Raw genomic sequence first — 20245 nt, 5'->3', positions numbered from 1 at the left:
TACAGAGCTTAGTCGTGCTTACTAGACACGAATAAGAGCCACCATAAGAAGATGAACTCGTGCGATAAGATGATTTTAGTGAAAATGTTAAAATCATACAAGCCAATGACGACTTCATTTTAATTAATTGGACTTAGTTAATTAAAGTTGTATAACAAACATATACGATTTGAATTAAAGATATGGTAAAGGTGAAGTTATAAAAGAATGATTGAATTTCTTCTAAAATTTGAAAACAGTAAAGTCGTGCAGGTGAATATTTCAATATAATTATAGGTGAACTGAAATTATCATAAAGTGTGAGATCGTTCTCCATATTAATGTTAAAATCCTGAAACCAAAAAATGGTTTTTGTGTATTGAAAAACAGTGATGAAGTCACTAATTAATGACTATTTCAATTAAATTTTATGAATTTTGGAAGAAGTTGTTTGTATGACTTTAAGTAATTAAAGTCTAATTAATTAAAATGAAGTTGTTCTTAAATTGCATGATATTAACATTTTCACTGAAGTGATTATAGGATCATAGTTTATCTTCACATGTTAGAAGTTGTGTTATAAGTGACGACTTCTTAAGTCGTATCTCGTAAATACGATTTAATCTTATATGGAATTTTGGAAAATAAGGAGCCCCAAACAGATCTCAATTCGCTTCACACCGAACTCTTCACCACGTAATGCCACGTCACTACATTATCCACAACATGCGTTATCGAAAATTTGAGCACTGTCAGGACGTGCACAACGTTCGATTCCATTCTCAAATCATGCATTGTGTTTATAATATATATATATATAATTTCCATTTTCTATTATTTATTAAAAACAAAGAAAAAAATCGTGTGGAAGGAATGGAGTGATGGAGATTTTCGAGTGTGGGGTCTGAATCACAGTCCACATGAGTAACCAAACCATGAACACCAATTTTCCCACATCACTTTACTCTCTTTCTCCATCGCTGTTTTTCTTTAAGCCTTGAGAAGAAGACAATGGTAACCACTGAAACATGAAGAGCAGCTCTCTGTTATGCATCTTCAATGGCATGTCATTGTGCTTACAATGCCTTTTTATTTTCACCAACCAGAGACTTCTTCACCACCAACCATATCATGCATAAGCCATCATCCACAAGATGCAGACCCTTTCTCTTGTCCATCACCAACGCCACACCATCCTACAATACCCTTGTTTCTGAGGTGCCCTTCTTTCTCTTTTTACTTTCATGACTCCTGCCACTGTCTTACATTCAGTGTTATCTGCCTGCATTTTTAATTTAATGCCTAACATTAGGGAAATTTTTGTTTTTTCGTTATGTATAAAGTAATATGACTAGTTCTGTATGCCTTTAAGGTTATCAATTTGCTTGTTTAACGTCTTATTTATCTGCTATTGCATTTATGTAATGACACAAGGGGTGTTTTTATTGTTTCTTCTTTTAGTCTCTTAGTGCTATTTCAGCTCACAATGTGCCATTGAAATTTTAAAGCTTTATTATGTCTTGTACACCGGTATTCAGGCCTTGGCATATATATTCATCCATCAATTGCTTGTTTCAAGAATATGGTCAAGGACAAATGTAGTTCAGTTTAGGAAGAAACTAATAGCATCTAAAGGTGAAAGGAATTATGCTTCCTGTATTTCACTGCCTGATCTGTTGAAATATTAAGATTGTAGCTGTCAAAGATTTTGACTTACATTGGTCAGTTGCTATCGCATTCTGTGACTAGTGGCTCTGTTACAGTCATCAGTGTATTATTATGGATAAACAACTTCAATCTGTAATCCCAATTTTACAAGATTTAGATTCAGACAAAAACTAATATGCTTCATGAGACAATTATTTGCAATTTGAGATCCATCCAATTGATTTCTCGTAGTAATCAATGATTATAATCTGAAATGAAAACACCACCAAATACCTTCCTTCTCTTTGTTGAACTCAGTTTAAGCTTACAACTTTTCATATAGCTATACCAAAGATTACTATTTGATTTTGTTATAAGTTTCACTGATAGAGGGATTTTTTATTATTATTTAGGCTGTTAGGCTCTTGGTTCCAACAGCAAAATTTGAAGCTTCCAAACTGAAGGTTGTTCTATTGGAAGATCAGATAAACGAATATGCAAGTATTCTTCCCAGAACCTACATTCTTTCCCATTGCGACTTTACAGCTAATCTGACTTTAGCAGTGTCCAATGTGATCCACCTAGAACAGGTTTGGTTCCTATTCTCATTATTTCATGCTTGGCTTGGAAAAACCTGTGCCTGTTTTGTGTTTTGAACAAGAACATTAGTTTTCCTAGTTAATAGGTATTTTATGTATGTAATTCCTTGTGAGCAGTTGAGAGGGTGGTACGAGAAGGATGATGTTGTAGCTGAATGGAAGAAAGTGCAAAATGAAATGTGCCTACATGTTCATTGCTTTGTCAGTGGTCCCAATTCCTTCTCGGACCTGGCTGCTGAATTTAGATATCACATATTCTCCAAGGAAATGCCTCTGGTAAGTTTGCATTTACCTTCCACTTTAAACTTATATGGAACAATGGTTCTATCTGCTATATGCTCCACTCGTTCCTTCAATTGAATTTTGAGGAGGTTTTGTTTCCTGAAGATCATATTTATAACCTTTCAGCTCTTTTTATGCTATGTTCTCGTATTATTATTGTTATTATTTACAAGGATGAGACTCTCATTTCTCTAAGATGTATTTTTGAAAAAAAAAATTATAACCATGCCTATGCTGAAAAATGACTTGAGTATGGCAGGTTCTGAAAGCAATTCATTTTGGAGATTCTGCACTTTTCCGTGAGCATCCCGAATTGCTGGATTCTATAGTTAGAGTATATTTTCATTCTAGCTCACAGAATTACAACAGAATGGAATGTTGGGGACCTCTCAAGGATGCAATGGAGGTATTCAAATAAACACTTTTCAGTTTTTTCTAGTCATTTCAGCAAACACATTCATTACATCTAGGATATTCATTTTCTAAATATGTCTCTTGTTTCTTCAGGGAAAACAAGCAAACAAGTTCCAAGGGTCAATAAGTAGAGATAATCCGGAAAAGTGGCGGAGTCCAAAGTCCATTTTTCAAGCTCTTTTTGCTTTTCTTCTTTGAACTGTGTCAAATCCAAAACTTGGATTATTTGTCTTTATCCCAATTCTTTCCACAGCTCAGAATTTCAGGTGGGCTAGACAGAACAAAATTCAGCTTGCAGGAATGAACTAATCCCAAAACCAAACTATGTATCTTTGGGAAGACTCAAAACCAAAGAAAAAAAAATGTAAATTTACACAAAAAGAAGAATTCTTGTGCCCCAAGGCAATTAATTTGCTTTTCTAATTTATGTGACCATTGCATTCTGACAACACAGCTCACATGTATGTGATGTTTCTCAAGTGCGTCAAAGATTATCTTCCTCATTAAATTTTAAAATTAAATAATGATACACAGATAATTCTCAACATTAAATTTGTGTTTAGCAGAGAAAGTGTTTGGTTTTGAGAGAAATAAGATGAAAATAGAAAGAATGAAATTGAAAGAACGTAATTTTACGTGGATCCTGCACTGATTTTAAAAATTCAATCTTCAATTATCATGAAATAAATTAGTGAAATTAGTATACTTTCTCTTTCACTCATTTTCTTCAACAAATCATGGTATCAAACCAAGTCTAACAGTTTTCTCTAAATATGCATAAGACAATTGCTTCTTGCACCCTAACAAAATTCTTCCGGCACCCTATCATTCACAATAAATAATTGAGGATTTTTTTTCGAAGCCTCTTTTATTACGGAAAATATTTTCCGGAAGAAGTAAATATATCACACTCGGACACCCAGACCACCTGCAGACACACATCAGTTGATGAAAATAAAATCTTATAATATTTAATAAATAATAAATTATGTCTTTAGTCACTCAGTAATACTTTTTGAAACGAATAAAGGTTATTTTCAAGGTTTGAGGAATCCTTTTAAATATAGAAATAATAGTATTATTTTATGAAATTATCCAAAAAAATATTGAAATAAATCAGAAAATAGTTTATTAATAACTTATACTCTCTTTTTTATCTTAAATATAAACTAACTAGTGCTAATTAAAAATATTGTTTAAAATCATTTAATTATATTACTTTTATTCATAAAATGATTTTTAACATAAAAATAAATAAAATTTATTTTGATGTCATTCATTGTAACTTAATATCAAGAATAGAAAAATCATTAAAAATAGAATTTTAATTGAAGAGTACGTGTCTTGAGAATGAAATCAATTAAAAGAAATATATTTCGGACCAAGATACTTGTATGTGTTTACTTATACTCAAGAGTAGGAGAAGTGAATTATCTCCAAATGTGTTCTTTAAAATCTTTATACAAATACTTATATCACAAAATAAATTATAACTCATGAGTGCTTTCAAAATTGCATTATCATGTAAGAGGTGAACATCCGTATTAAGGCATATTTTAGAAGTTTTCGAACTACAATACAAACATGGTATAATAAATTGTAAATCCAAACACTATGGGGGAATTTGATATATTAGCAACCACCAGGGGAAATTCTATAGTGGAGATGACCGTACATTATTCCTACCTCACTCTAACTTTTATGAAGTATACGATATAAACAATGTCCAAGAATATAATGTGCTTGGACAAAACCCTCACCTGCGATGAATTAAGTTTGTACGAACATAGCTGCTCTTGCATGAACCTTGCTATTATCGGAAGTTTATAGCCATTACAAGCAAATTGTTAGGAAACACGAAGGTTCCTATTCTAACTTTATAGTTTATACAGCACATCTTGTGTTCATATAAATGCATGTCACTTACTACCTCAGTCTCACATTCTCTGGTAAGATAAACCAGGTTATCTCATTCTCGTGGAAAAGAAAGTGGGAATGGAATCGGGGCATGGAAGTAGGCAAGCATCATGCAAGAGCAGCAGAGAAGACTCATTTCCTCCTATTAGAGGAAGCATCAAGAGGAAAATATTCATCTTCATTTGTGCAAAGATAAAGAAACGCATTATCGCTTACCTGGTCGCCTCAACATAGCAAGCCATTCTCTTCGTGGGTTTTAAAAACCTGCAACACTACGTGTGTATTATATCATGATCCAGTACAAATTATGCATGTATCCACAAACACTACGTATTAATTAACTGCCACCTCTTTCTCATGGAACATGTAATATTTTGTTTCTAAATAAATGTTACCTCATTGAAGTATTAAACAAGGATGGTTTTTCCATGTATCATATTATCATATACAAAATTACTCCCATTGCTTGGGGAAATTGATGAAGAGGGAATTGGAGACAAGATATTATTAGCTCTAACGATGTTGGTCGGGGCTAGATCTCTGCAGACATAAATCCACTAAAAGGGACAAATTAGTTGCACAACCACTTACAGCATATTGTTGAGGACGAAAGTTCCTTCCGTTCAGTCCCAACTCCCAACAGTGTTATATTGTTATAAAAATGGCGATGGGCCATGAGAAGGTAAAGACACCAACTTTTAACTTCATGTGGTTGGTGTCTGGGTATGACTCTCCATTCATCCGATCCACCTTTAAAGCATAACAGCTATTTCGTATGTAGCTCCACACCCATCCAAGCACGATATTACACACATAAAATATTTTATCCATAATGAATATTTAAATTAGTTGGCCACCTCGATGAATATTAGACATAGATTGCACCTAGGTCCTACTCCTTATCGAAATGTTTGCTGGATCTATTTAGTGGTTTTTCAGATCCGATCACCGAGTAAGGAAAAATGCTATAATTCCAATGCAAGGTTTCTTAATTCTCTGAGCAAAATAAAAGCATAATCCAGGTTTCTGACGGTCACGGACTCCAACTGTTGACTGTACAATGATATTATTAGCCTACGAGCTTCTGGGCTTCAGCATTTCTTCTAATTGTCTATCATCAAGTAGGATCTGAGCAGTTGGAACCCGAATCTGTGCAAGAGCTTAAAATTGCCATGCAATACCCACCCACTCCCTTTTTCAAACCAGCGTATTTGAAGAGACTCTGATGCTTAAAAGAATCTGATATTATTAAAAACATAAGCCAACAAATTCAATATGAACAATATACATGAATATACGCAATATATGTAAATACACGCATGATCAATTCATATCCGAAGGGTCCTAAACCACAAACCGGTCGTCTCAGTGATCTGAAGCAAAATGTGAAAAACAACATTCATAAACTATACCAGCATAAGCAAACAAACACAATATATCAATATGACCTATTGGGTTTGGAAGATGATGAGGTTTTGGATTTTGCAAAATCAACAAGATCTTTGAAAAGGGCATCTTCTGGCTTCTGTTCTTTGGTTGGGGTGGATGAATTCATCGAGAGATTTTGAGTTTGTCCCACCAAGCTGTCATAAGAGGAATTGGATCCACTACTTGAATGGGATGCACCTTGTTGCTCAAAAAATTGTTGTCTCTGATTATACTTTGAAGGTGGGGGTGGAATGATGCCAGTAGATTGAGTGTCCCAGGGAGCTGGAGGCAGCCTCTCAGAAGATTTGTCCACAGAAGAAGGCTGTTCATCATACACAGGCTGGCTGCTCAAAATTGGTGATGAGGTACTCACGGTATGGGGACGAGAAGCAGACACTGGTGACGTTGGATTAGGGCTAGAGTGAACGGGAGCTGCAAATGCAGTGGGTTCTGAGTTTTGAGATCCTTCTGTCTTGTATGTATCACCACTGAGATAGTCAACCACACCAGTGCCAGAGTAGACAGGCTTCTTTGATGCTGGTGGTGGGGGAAGAACTGGGTTTATCCTCCCTGGTTCTGCCTTGTCATAGATTGGTTTCCTATTCTGTGCATAAGCATCACGTGATGACCTGAAATCATGGTATTTAAATGTTAATGAAACTGAAAAAGAAAGAGAAAAAGACAAGGGGGATAGGCGATCTATTGTCATGGTTACAGGGGAAGACATATCAACTACAAGGGTATCATATCAATCATCTAATAAAAATAGTTCAAGCCTATCCTATGACTCCCCCCAGCACAATTGTGCGCATTAAGAAAGATGAAGTAACTACACAAGAACTTCTGGGGTTCACCTATGAGCTAGTTGAGCGAAATCCTCTTCTGTTTCATCATCTTCGTGGTTTACATTTACAAGTGGCAAGACCGAAGTTTCTGCTTCTCTAGCACCTGAATCAGAAGTTCCTTTCACAATATCATCATGTCTACGGAGCACACGTTGAAGGCTGTCATTCAGTGCCAATCCCTGACCTAAAAGCTGCTCATCCCTGAAAGTGAAGTAACCATTACAGTCACTCTTTATAATTGCACAAAGAAAAGAGACCTAGAAATTGAAAGCAAAAAATACTTACGTAGTACTGTTTACAAGAAGCATGACCCGCTTTTGGTATGAACGGCACTGGTCAACAAGGTCAACAATCACTTCCTCCTTCACACCCTGACATATTTGTCCAGAGTAATAAGAAACAAATGAATAATGAAAACTTGCCATGGCAGTTTTGCACTGCACTATAAAGTTAATACCACAACAAGCAAAGGCATTAAGTTTGAACCATCCTAGTTCTGCAAATGCAAGCGATGGTTCCTAGATGCAGTCATGTTCTGGACACGCCCCAAACATTTCATGGTTAACTCAGCATTAAATTTGTATCATACCTTAGTTCTGCACTTGCAAGGCGCGCTTGCACAGAACCGGTCATGTAATGGACTATAATGTCCCAAAATTCTCATGGTTAGCTACTGATAATATTAATTTTTACCATTATTTTAGATATCTTTTACTAACAAAATCAATTCTTCTCTAGCTTTTAACCTTCTTAGTCTTAAATTTTATCTTACTTTTGTAAATAATTACACTTTGGGTTACAGTAATCTAATTATACCAATAATCCCCATTCTTGTGTTAATTTAGTAACAGGAAGCTTTTGTCCCAAGCCAGACATGTTTGCATCCCAAAGAAGCATGAAGAACAAACAACATGTGAGCACCAGATTCAGTGAGCAGATTCAGCAGCGCTGGGCACCACCAAGTCAGAAAGCACAAATCAACATAGCACTAGGCACCATTCAGAGGGGTTGGGCACCGCTGTTCCATGGAAACATGGCATTGGCACCATTCAGAGGGTGTTGGGCTCCAGTTTGACAGAGAGCTCCCTTCTCTGAGGTGTGAAATAGCGCCCAGTGGTGGAGGACCTGCGCTCAATGCCACTTATGCTGATGTGGCAAATTTTTCCCTATTTCTTCTTATTGCTAGAGGAAAACTCATCTTTGGAGGGTTGGATACAAAAGCACTCGTTTGGAGAGCTTGGAGGTATGCTAGGATTTGTGGGAACAATTCCTTCTTCCTTCTTGTATCTCTATCTTCTTCCATCTTTCATTTTGTAAGCTTCGACTCTCCATGACAATGGAGAACTAAACCCATTTTGTTGGAAGTAGATGTAACTACTGAACTCTTATGTATTTTGCGATGATTTGAAATATATAAATGTCATTTCCATTAAATATTAGTATTCCTGTTTCTTTGCTTAATGTTTGTTGTGACTTGATCAACTATAGCTTGATACTTGGTTTATTAGGTGTTGGAAAATATCTTTTGTAACCTAGAACTGAAACAAGATACCTAATAAAACTTGTATCTAGGAATGGCGCTTGACTCATTAGTTGTCTTAAAACTTAGTTCATAAAGCGGATTTGTTTATTAGGGGTTCAAGGGATTAACTCTTAATAAGAAAACCTATGCTCATTCATTCTAATAAGGAATTAGGGTTTGAGTAAACTTGAGGGTTGACATTAGCATTATAATGATGAGGAGTTGAGTTATTAAATGCATGAGAATGAAGTCGATGAAATCTAACCCCAACAATATCATTCTGTATCATTTACTGTCGTTTACATCGTCTAAGCGTGTTTAACTTCCGAAGTGTTTACTTGTTTATGCATTAATTTACTTTCTTGCACATAACATCAAATTATGGAAATATTATGTAACCTAGATTAGTTATTAGTTGTATAATTACTTAATATTACATAAGTCTCTTGGGAAAACGGTCTTACCGGTGACTACTTGCACAACTCGGTACACTTGCCAAAGAGGATTTAACAGATACTTTATAATCTCAGCTAAAAACAATGTGCTTTCACAACACCAGGGCAAGCAAGACTTAACAAATTGTGACTTAAAACAGGAAAAGCGGAAGGGACTAACATTTGGTGATCTGTTCAAAGCTATAATGGACCTGACAGTTTTTTCATTCCTCTGGATGATAAATTATGCTTATTCTTTATACAATCACTACAAAATAAGTAACTTGATCTGGGCCAGCTAAGTTTCGTAAGTCATGAACGATCTTGATATTGAGACAGGAAAATTTATATCTGTGAGCAAAGTTATAGAATGAAGGAAGAACAGGAAAAAACCCTTGAGTCACACAAAAACATATAGGAGTCACACAAAAACATATAGGAGTCTCACCTAAAAATGAGACACTTCAGGCCTTCAGCTGTGCCAGGGTAGGGAGGAAAGGGATTTAAAGTCTTAACTTAATCTGAATATAACTAATAATTGTCACAGCCAACTTATTTCATTTTGCCAAATGCTACCAAACCCAGATCCAGAATTTCATCGTACCACAAAACTAGCAGGATATGAAAAGAATTTCATCGTACCACAAAACTAGCAGGATATGAAAAGACGGAAACCAAAGCAAAGCAATTTCAAAGCTCAAACCTATACACATTTCCACAGACAAGAAAACTGAACGAAGGCTCCAGAAATAAGCCACCAGAAAAGGAACAAGAAATAATAATAATAATAATAATAATAATAATAATAATAATAATAATAATAATAATAATAATAATAATAATAATAATATCACCTCATGGTCTTTAGGATTCAAGGCACTAAGCATTTCCATCAACACATCAGCTAGTCCTTCAGCATTTTGAATCTCTGTTAAACTGCTTATAAGCAAATCAAGTATGAGATGGATAAAGCAAACACCAACATTTATTTCGCACGTTTCAGACAAGAATGACTACTTACGAGGAAAAACAGAGGTACAAAAAATTCCCCGAACAATGACAATAAAATAGTTCAGAAGCGCTTCAAAATACCCTTGTAAATATGTAAGAAATTTTTACCCAAATAAATTAATACCAACGACATATCTTAACCTAAGGGAGTTAATAATACTAAATGCATCAGGCCAATGTGATAGTCAACAATGTTGCGATTGAACAAATTCTGCAAGAGAAAAAACAAGGAAAACTTGACCATGATATAGCCGTCTGTGACAGCATAACTACTGGCCACAAAGCATGATTACTAACAGTGTGAAATTGTGGCATAGGGGTAGCAATGAGCATTTTCAGATAACCTCATTAACATGTCACTCGAGAAGATTTTAATTACCAATGGTGAACTACAGTTATGTACACATCATTTATAGAAAGCAGAGCTCAGACAAGAATGCGTATATTAAAAACTTAAGAAACCAAAATTTACAAGATCCACTATTATGGTGAATACCCTGTTAATTTCCTTGCACAATGTGGAATATATAATAAAACTGTTAACTAACTTCCACCCACAACAAAAATAAGTATTAGAACATTATGAGCATGATAAAGTTCAAAAAGCACCTAAGGCCAGATGCATCTGACTGGAGAGAAGCCTGAATAGTAGCGTCATCGAATTCTTCAGCAGCATGAACAATTGGCTGAGTTTGAGGAGGAGTGAAGAATGGTACACTATTCTCCTCTCGAGGTGGAAACTCAACTCCCGCAGACTGTTTATCAAAAATATTACATTAGCTGTGTCAAAAAAGCAACAACTTAATGATATATTAGTTTAGAATAATGAGCTTGAAATATTATTAGCAAACGCAATGATATACTAGAATTGAACAATAATTTCTAATATATTATTAATTAGATATGCATATCTATTTGAGAGGGTGGGATTTCTGAGGTGGGATATGAATAACGCAAGCTCACAGTTGGATGCAGGTGCAGCTCAGGTAACAGTATAACTCATTAACTTAATAGAAAAACAAGAAACAAAGATGACTTAAGTCTAATTTGACCCTGGATAAATAAAGCAACTATAATAATATGCTGAATACAGGCAGAAGAAACTAACACGACTCTAGTAGAAAAGAATTTCACAGTTGTCACAGTACAAACGTATTGCATAAATTAATTTCAGAAAGCAATATCAAGGTAAAGAACAGCTCACCTTCAATTCATTATACGCGGCATGATATTGAGGATAAACCCCAGTTGGCCCCCCAAAAGCTTCTTGCCATGTATCAATTAAAATCAGTATCTTTTCCCTCACATTTAAATCTGGCTGTAAAAGAAGACAACAATGGATAAGAAAGTATTCCACTCCCAAAATACAATTGCACACGGAACATTTAAAAAGAAATATAGCGTCCAAACCCATAAATACCTTCTTCTTCACTATCTTAACCATTTCATGTAAGATATCCCGCTCGATTATCTGCTGAAATACACTTTCACCACAATTTTTACTGAGGGTCTCCAATACCTAGATTAAATACAAAGCACCCAAGTCAGGTAATCATTGCTTTTTGAAGAATTGTACACCTAATCTCTTTTTATGACGGCAGATTAAAAACTTGTAATCATGACGACTTTTGCATATTGTAACTTTAAAAAGCGTAAAAAAACTCGTAATAACTCAAAATACATATTTAACACATCCAAGTAAATGAAATATTCACAATTATCCAAAAGTAAAGCAACAGAAATACTCACAAAAAGTGCCAGAAGCTGTATTTTTGGATTTTTACTGCCCAAACGCTTTTTGAGTATCTTCAATGCATCCTTTGCTTGCCTATAAAATTTAATTAGTTATATAACACAGAAGATCATAAGCAATTTTAATAAGGAAAACCCATGAGAAATCAAAATAACAATCAATCAAATCAATTACATACTTGAAATCCAAAACTAAAATGCAGGATCAAATTTATAAGTGGTTTAATTTCACTTATAGTCCTCCTGTTTTCATCAATTTTTGGTTTTATTCCCCTGGTTTTGAATGAAAAAACATAATGCCCACAATGTTCAAATTGATACAACTGAATTCCTCGTCCATTTTCTTTTATCTGTATTCAAGTGCACATTTTTGCTGACTGTAATAACGTGTTTCTTCATAATACTATGTCAGCAAGAGTGTCACGTTAATAATAGCAAATGATGAAAGAAGACTGAATTGCAACATTTCGAAAAACTGAGGGGGCATGAATTTGAAATTAAAGGCAGGAAAAGAGTGATTAAGGCATCAAAACATAACTCAATGAACTGAATCTCAGAATTAAACCAGTCTACGATGGTCTTTTTACGTGGTAAGAACTTTCTATAGTTTCCAACTCAATAATCCTTCAAAAATCAAAACCTAGACTTTTTTTAGTTCAGTTATATTTGTGATACATTAATAGAAATTCCGTTGCTCCCTTTTCAATGAAAACCCTGAACACAGCAGTTGTTTTACGAGAAAGAAAAGGGCTACCAGCAGTTAACACTGCCCTTTTATTCACAAATATATCAGCGCGTGACAGGAACATGGCAACTCAAAGCTTGAGAAGATAATAAATGATGTAGTCATGTACAGATATCCAATAAATGTGACTTTGTCAAATATGATCAGCCAGACAATCTTCGTCCAAACTACCTAAAACACAAAGAACTCTTTCTAGCACAGGAAGAGTGCAAGATAAAACTTAAACCCCCTCCCCTTCCCCCGCTCCCACACACACACACACATACACATACACATACACACACACACACACATACACACACACACACATACACATACACACACAGATACAGATACAACTACGTTTTACCAACATATAAAATTGTAAGAGATGTACAAGACCAGTCTTTATTTTCCAAAACAAAAAAGATTAAATTAACATCTTTTGAAGCAAGATTACTAATGAACTTACCGAACCAGATTAGAGGCAGTTATCGTAAATATAAACCAACAAAAGGTGCGTATGGACGAGTTTCCTAGGAAGTACTTTCAGGAAAACAAAATATGAAGAAAAATTAAAATTATTTTCACTATAAAGATAAAATTATTTCATGTGCACGTTAATTTGTGAATTTTCTCTCATATAACTTCCCCTAAATTCTTTTAACTTGAGCATAAGCAAATTTTAGCTAAGGCATAAACTCATTTCATTTTTTTGTTCTTACTTTTTTCTTAGAAATGTCGTTCAAAAGTCTGTCCAATCAGACCCTAAGAAACCGTTCGAGTTTGAGTAGAAAAATAAAACTCTTATCATGTATGACAGTATTCATACAGCAAATACACTGACTCTCCAAGCAAAGCACGGGTAGAGATTTAAGCAGTGATCAGAGAGTACGCTAAACAAAGCATCACTGAATAGAGCAATACCCCGGGTCCATATTAATGATATCACACAACTCTATGTTGATAGCCCAGTCCGGGCCAATGAGCATGTCACTAGTTGCTCTCTCAGCACAGGCAGCAGCGTTGTTAGCCATCTCTCTCTATCTCCAGCGAGTCAAGCCCCTCTACTTTCAACTTTTCTACAAACCCAACGGAACAATATCAATAATAAAGCCCTTGCAGAAATGTAGAGTGCATCGTACTAAAAATTAACAGTTATTTGATCAGCATCTAAAATTAAAAAATAAATAAATAAAACCCAAATTCATTCAGTCAAGGTGGTAAAACAAAAACATGCTCAAAATTAAACAGAGAGAAAGAATGCAACGAAGTCAGCATCGAAATTGATTGTAGAGAAACTCAATCCAGTAGATGATCGAAATCCAGATATGGCAAAGAAACCCTATGGGAAAGTAAAAAGCCGAATCGCCCGATAGATTGGAAAGTTGAGACGAAGAAAAAATCAGATCATAATCATTCATTCCAAATCAAAGAAGTGAGTGAGAAGGAGCAGATGAACGAAGAGAAATAAGAAGAAAGAGATAAAGGATTATGCAGATATGGAAGGAAGCTAAAACCCCATAGTAAAGAGTTGACAAGAAAGAGAAAGAGAAATCGAAGTGAATAATAAAGACCGAGAAGAAACGATACCTGTGTAGGAAGAAGAAGAAGAAGAAGAAGAAGAAGAATTGAGAATCAGAAACTGAAATGAAGAATGAAGAATGAAGTGATGATAGCACTGAATTTGGGATTGTGAGAGCAACAACACCCACACCCAACCCACGCTTTTTCTATGTCACCGTCCGCTCTCTTTCTTTATTATTCCGTCTATCAATTTATTAATCCTTATTTTCAATGTCCACATGCCATCTTCAAAACTTCTTTTTACAAGTCTTTTTGTTGAAATTAATCTTATTATTATCATTAATATTTTTTGACATTTGTACTCCGAATATTAACCAAATGTGCCATAATTGATACTACTTATTTTGATTAGTACAAGGACGTGTGAACAGACAAATTGGGAAGATTAAGAAAAGTAGGAAGGTTTAGAGATTAGAAGCTAATGTTTGTGGATTAAAAAATGTAGTGAAGCTAATGTCTTATACTAGTATTTGGTGAGGTTTCCTAGTATGACTTTGATGGAGAAGGGAAGAATCGGTTCCAAGTCGTAAGCGCGTTTTCTATGTTTTCTCTGTTTGTCTCCGTTTGGATTGGATTGGGAATCACGGGCTGACGTTGGAATTTGGAAGGGTCAACGGGATTTGTACTTCTCATTTTATCATCCTACAAATCAAAACACAAACCCTTCTTCTCGATGCTCCCATTCAACGTTCTAGTCAAATCTTTCATTTTAACGTCTTCTACTAAATCAATATAAAAACATATACTATTACTATTTTAACATTATTTTTTGGATTAAAACTTCAAATACAAATTAAATTCTAATATGATAGATTTTCTTTTTTACAAAAATATCATTTATGTTATATATCCTTTATTGTAACAATTTATTTACACGATCAAAACATATATTAACCATGCATTGCTTGTATTATAAATATAGATTTTACAGTTGGCGTTTGGTCATGAATGAATAGTCAACAAGTTTATAGATCTTACGTGTAAATCGATTTACAAACAAAATTAAGCTAAAAATAAATTACATTAATACTAAATTAAATTATTATCGTTTGAACTATAATTAAACTAGTTATAATAAGAAATTTATTGTAGATTTGATATTCAATTAATTAGTTACTTTTGTTATGTATTTATTATTAGAACATTTAGATAAACGTTAACTTTAGTATTAAAATATTTTCTACAAATAATACCCAATTCGACGAAACGATAAATAAAGACAAAACCTAAATCTAAACCTTGTGACTTAAAGATTATTTGTGCCTTCAACCCTTAAATCAAAACATAGATAATGCAATGAAATAATACTCTATATTATTCTTGTGGAGAACTTTTCCACGAATCAACTCATGGGTAAGATCAAATGTTCTGTTTTTCTATTTGATTTTTTAAGCAACAAACCATCTTGTTGATAAAATGACAATCAGTCCCATTTTTTCTTATCCGTGAAGTATATCACATGTACGTAAAAAAAGAAAAAAGGCAAAAGAATAAATATGTAGAAGTAAGATATAATTTTGTAGGTTATTTAGAAGTATTTCTTGATAGTAATTAATAAACAACTATTGTATAAAATAACTAGTGTAAACCATATGAAATAACCATCGTACAGTAATGCTATTTAGTAATCAATAAATCACTGTTTTTATAAAATATTAAATAAAAAAATATAAATACCTGTACCAAAAAGGAAAAGTATACACAAAAGGTTGATAATCTAGATTTTTGTTCTTTTATCAAATAAAGCATTGTTTTCCTTTCTTTTATTTTCGTGTATATTTTTAATCGGGTTTAATTAAAAACATGAGCTTAATTTGTTAATAGGTAAACTTCAACTTAACTTATTTTACTTTTTGTAATTATTGATTTTTTTTAGTAAGCAAGTGTTAATATATTTTTTTTATTAGAATACCTTTTTATTTTGAAAGAGATAATTTTCTTAAAAGATATTTCAATTTGGAGAATAGATTATTCTGAAGTTTTGACTAAAAAATTAACAAGAAAGATTTTCTTTATCATTGCAAAGAGAAATATAATTTGGTATGTTATTATCCCATCAGCATACTTTTATGGAAATTATTGCAAAAGAGACTTTCGGTTAATAAGGAGGTGCTTGGAAGAGGTTTACCTTTTTATGATTTATGTGTTCTTTCTCCAAGAACAACAGATGAATTCATTCAACATTTTTTTTAATGTTATATATTTGGTTTGGTTTGGCTCCATATTTTTTGTTTATTTTTTTCTAATAATGTTTTCCTATGATGGTAGATAATTAGTGTATCTGTCAGCTTAATGAGTAGGATATATTTTCCTAATAAAAAAAAGTTTTTAAAGTGTTGAATTGAGAACAGTGTTGCTTTTCCGTCCATTCTTCCGTTTCAATCAGTGACATATACTGAGTTGAAAAAGGTGAAAAGAAAAAGGAAAGATATAGAATTTAGATTAAAGAGAAAATAGCATAAATGATGCCGGAAACCACATTAATTGATTGTTGAATATGTTGAAAACCTTCTCTTCATCATCTATATGAAAGAGATTAGTCACGTAAATGTCCGATGGTAGCTGCTAAGCACTCCATAATTTTCTTATGTGCATAATTAAGTCCTTGTCATTATTGAAATTGTAGGTATAAATGAGATATGGTAATTATTTTGGATATGCATGAAACATTCTCCATTATGTATGAGGTGAAAGTGGGAGTGGTAATGGAGGTGAATCAACATCAAAGGCCAATTACTCATGGACAAATGGAGCCATGAAAAGTACAGAAAAAAAAAAAGTAAATAGATTTGGTGCGGTGTTTCTTCATACACCCACTTTTTTCTTCTTGTATCCCATAAAATTTGTAATTCCCAAATTATTCCTTATTAAAATAAAAATCTCCACTCCTTTTTTTTTTGAAAAATATTTTCAAATCCAAAAATGTATTATAATATTCAATTTGAAATATAAAAATATTTTCAAGGAGATGAAGATGAAGACGAAGTGGTGACGCTGTCGCCGCTAAAAGAGGGGCCCTGCCGTGGAAGAGAGAAGCCGCCGCTGGGAAGAGGGGCTGGGAAGGAGAGGGGAAAATGGTCAATTTATCAAGTCCACATGGGTACAGGAAAAAAGAAAAGGAGGTGCAGGAAGAACCTGCTGATTTGGCGAACAAGGACATTTTAAGACCCATGTTGTTTGCACTCTTGTATCAATAGCCCAACATGTGCTGTCATAATTTATGGACTTCTCTAGAGTCCCTTTTTATTATTTCTTTTCCCAATTATTACACATCAAAACATGATTTTTTTTGCTACAATTGTCAAATAGTATATTTTAGTAAAGTAATTTAAGTTTTTACAAATGGTTTATTGTCAATGGCTTTAAATTTTACCTATAATAAAATAAAAGAAATAGAAAACATATACAAAATTAAAAACCAAATCAAAATTACACTTTTGTAAAATATAAGGTGTAAATTGCAAATCAGGAGAGACAAAGTTGCAATTTGGCATAGATTTTACAAGTACGAAAGAAGAAGATCGCTTCTATTATTTAGAGACTTTACTATTAAAAATTTCTTACTATTTACATTATCACTTGAAATTATATATATATATATATATATATATATATATATATATATATATATATATATATATATATATATAACATTGAATATAACTATATATTTGGTGATCATGACTTGTTATTCCTCGTCATAAACAAAATCGTTAATTAATCTTGGTTGTACTACTTTATATGCATGTTTTGAAATTTATAACATGAAGCAAAGAAGATCTATAGAATTTGTAAGGTTTAATCCTTTTCCAAATTCCTATTTATGTACGAATGTCTCAATTGGGTCCTCGTTTTCTAAAGTGTATCAAAATGGTCCCTAATTTTGAAAATTGATATCAATTGAGTCCTTTCCGTTAAGTTGGTTGGACGGCGTTAAAAAACTTGATGAGTGGATGCTGAGATGACGAACGAACGCTCGTCCACCAGCGAACGAACGCTCGTCCATCAGCGAACGAACGCTCGTCGACCACGGAACGAACGGTCGTCCAGTGTGGAACGAACGGTCGTCCAGCAGTAAGAGGTCGACGAGCGTTCGTTCTCTGGTGGACGAGCGTTCGTTCGTCATCTCAGCATCCACTCATCAATTTTTTTAACGTCGTCCAGCCAACTTAACGGAAAGGACTCAATTGATATCAATTTTCAAAATTAGAGACCATTTTGATACACTTTAAAAAACGAGGACCCAATTGAGACATTCGTACATAAATAGGGATGTCGAAAAGGATTAAACCAATTTTTAAAAAGAAGTCTGTGAATGAAAATAAGATCCACTTGGTTCTGGACTTGACTTGAACATTTATTTCCTGGAAAAAAAAATACAAGAAAATGTAAAAGAAAAAATAAAAGGTGTGAATGCGATTACAGTTAGTGTGAAATCGCGTTTGTTGATCATTAATATTCCATACTTGTTATGGGTCTTTTATTAATAAATAAATTTAATCCATGTCAATAATGTTTTTTTTTATTATGTTTTATAATTTTCAATTGTACTATTAAAATAAGAAAACAGTTATTGTTGATTGTTTTCGTTGAAAAATAAAAGAATTTGAGTAAATAGATATTTTTTTCTCTACATCATAAACATTCGATAAAATTTTAATTATAAAAAATAATATTTTAGAATTGATACTATGTATATAATGATAGATTTAATTATTTTAATAATAAAATTTTAAAGTATAAATAAAATTTTATAAATAAGTTTTATTATCTTATATAATTTCTCTAAACTTTTTTTTAGAATTTTTTATTTTTTTTTAAACTTGTTAACTATTTCTTTATTTATTTGAACATCGAAAACTATTAAAGTGATTTTGAAGTAAACTATTATTCACTCTTGGTTAATTTCTCAAAGAGTAAGTTAATTTTTTGTTTTTTTTTCTATGTGTTTTTCGGTGCATGTGATTTATTCTAGTTTTTATGTAAGGTGTGAATTTTCTATAAGAATATTTGCTTATTAGAGGTTTTATAGTGTATTTTGATATAGTTTATGTTATTTATGGGGATAGATATGATTTTTTTTAGTGCCGTCAAATTGAGTTGAAATCCGTGAACCAACTCGGCTCACCACGGGTTTAAGCCGGGTTGGATTGAAAAAAAATGTAAAAATTTTTATGAGACTCAATTTTGACCTGGCTCACTAAGAACCCAACTCACACGGGTTGAATCCGTGGTGGGTCGGGTTGGCTCACCAACCCACCTTTTTTTTTAATTAAATTAATTATTCAAATCTTTTTTTTTATTGAAATCAAATTAATTAAATTAATTATTAAAAATGCACAACCTTTACTTAGAAATAGAGCCTTTCGCGCTGCTGTCTTTCCAAAAGTTTTCCTCTGGAAATAAAACTCTAAGATTATAGATTAGATAATATTATAGATGGAGATAAAGAAAAAGATGGATAATTCAGGAATATATCATTTGTTTTATCTTGTTTTTAGACCTATCTACAAGCATGACAGTTTTATCTTGTGTTGTATATTTTTGTTAACGGCTATATGTAGTTTCTTGGTCAAACGGTTGTGTATGTCTCATTAAACTTAATTGGCAAAATTTTATGCTTGATTGCTTAGAATATATATAACAATATATTTCTTTTGTTTCATTTTCTTTTATATCAATTGGTCCAATTATTATTGATTCAATTTGATCGATCAAAGTAACATGTTATAAGAATCTGAGAAGAAGAAGGTGAAAAAAAAGTTAATTAAGTGAGCCAATGAGCCAACCCGTTTAACCCACCAACCCGTGGTGGGTCTGGTCGGGTTCAAATTTTTTCGGCTCGCTAATAAATGAGTCGGGTTGGGTTAGCTCACTAAGTGGCCAACCCGTGGTGGGTCGGGCCGGGTTACCCGTTTTGTTAGCTCTAGTTTTTTGTGTGTTTAAAGATGTTTTGAGGGTTTTAGAGTTGTTTGATCATTTTTCAAGTAAGGGAAACTAGTTGCTTGAATGTGCGTCTACTGGATAATTCTAATTTATATTGGATGTTGTTGAATGTGATTGATGTTTTGTGTTGAATTGAATGATATGGTTTGTTAATTGAA

The 20245-nt window shown here is 33.2% G+C and overlaps 2 protein-coding genes across 2 annotated transcripts; one reads left to right on the top strand and one right to left on the bottom strand.

Moving 5' to 3' along the window:
* The first annotated feature begins 863 nt into the window (after positions 1-863).
* On the top strand, positions 864-3356 carry LOC124835056 (STAY-GREEN-like protein). Its single transcript, XM_047309924.2, has 5 exons — positions 864-1197; positions 2040-2216; positions 2343-2501; positions 2767-2913; positions 3015-3356. Exons 1-5 carry the CDS (start codon positions 1039-1041, stop codon positions 3117-3119), a joined length of 747 nt encoding a protein of 248 aa, XP_047165880.1. The 5' UTR covers positions 864-1038; the 3' UTR covers positions 3120-3356.
* Positions 3357-6061: 2705 nt separating this feature from the next.
* LOC124835059 (TOM1-like protein 3) lies at positions 6062-14332 on the bottom strand. The gene is made up of 10 exons (XM_047309927.2): positions 14148-14332; positions 13482-13636; positions 11828-11906; positions 11499-11597; positions 11283-11396; positions 10688-10833; positions 9922-10003; positions 7397-7482; positions 7121-7312; positions 6062-6895 (listed from the first exon to the last, which is right to left on the bottom strand). Exons 2-10 carry the CDS (start codon positions 13589-13591, stop codon positions 6277-6279), a joined length of 1527 nt encoding a protein of 508 aa, XP_047165883.1. The 5' UTR covers positions 13592-13636; positions 14148-14332; the 3' UTR covers positions 6062-6276.
* Positions 14333-20245: the final 5913 nt, after the last annotated feature.

The sequence above is a fragment of the Vigna umbellata genome, chromosome 2 (assembly GCF_029865625.1).
Source record: "Vigna umbellata cultivar VRB3 chromosome 2, Vumbellata_1.0, whole genome shotgun sequence".
In the NCBI taxonomy this organism is placed as follows: domain Eukaryota; kingdom Viridiplantae; phylum Streptophyta; class Magnoliopsida; order Fabales; family Fabaceae; genus Vigna; species Vigna umbellata.
This window is presented reverse-complemented; position numbering and strand designations above follow the sequence as displayed.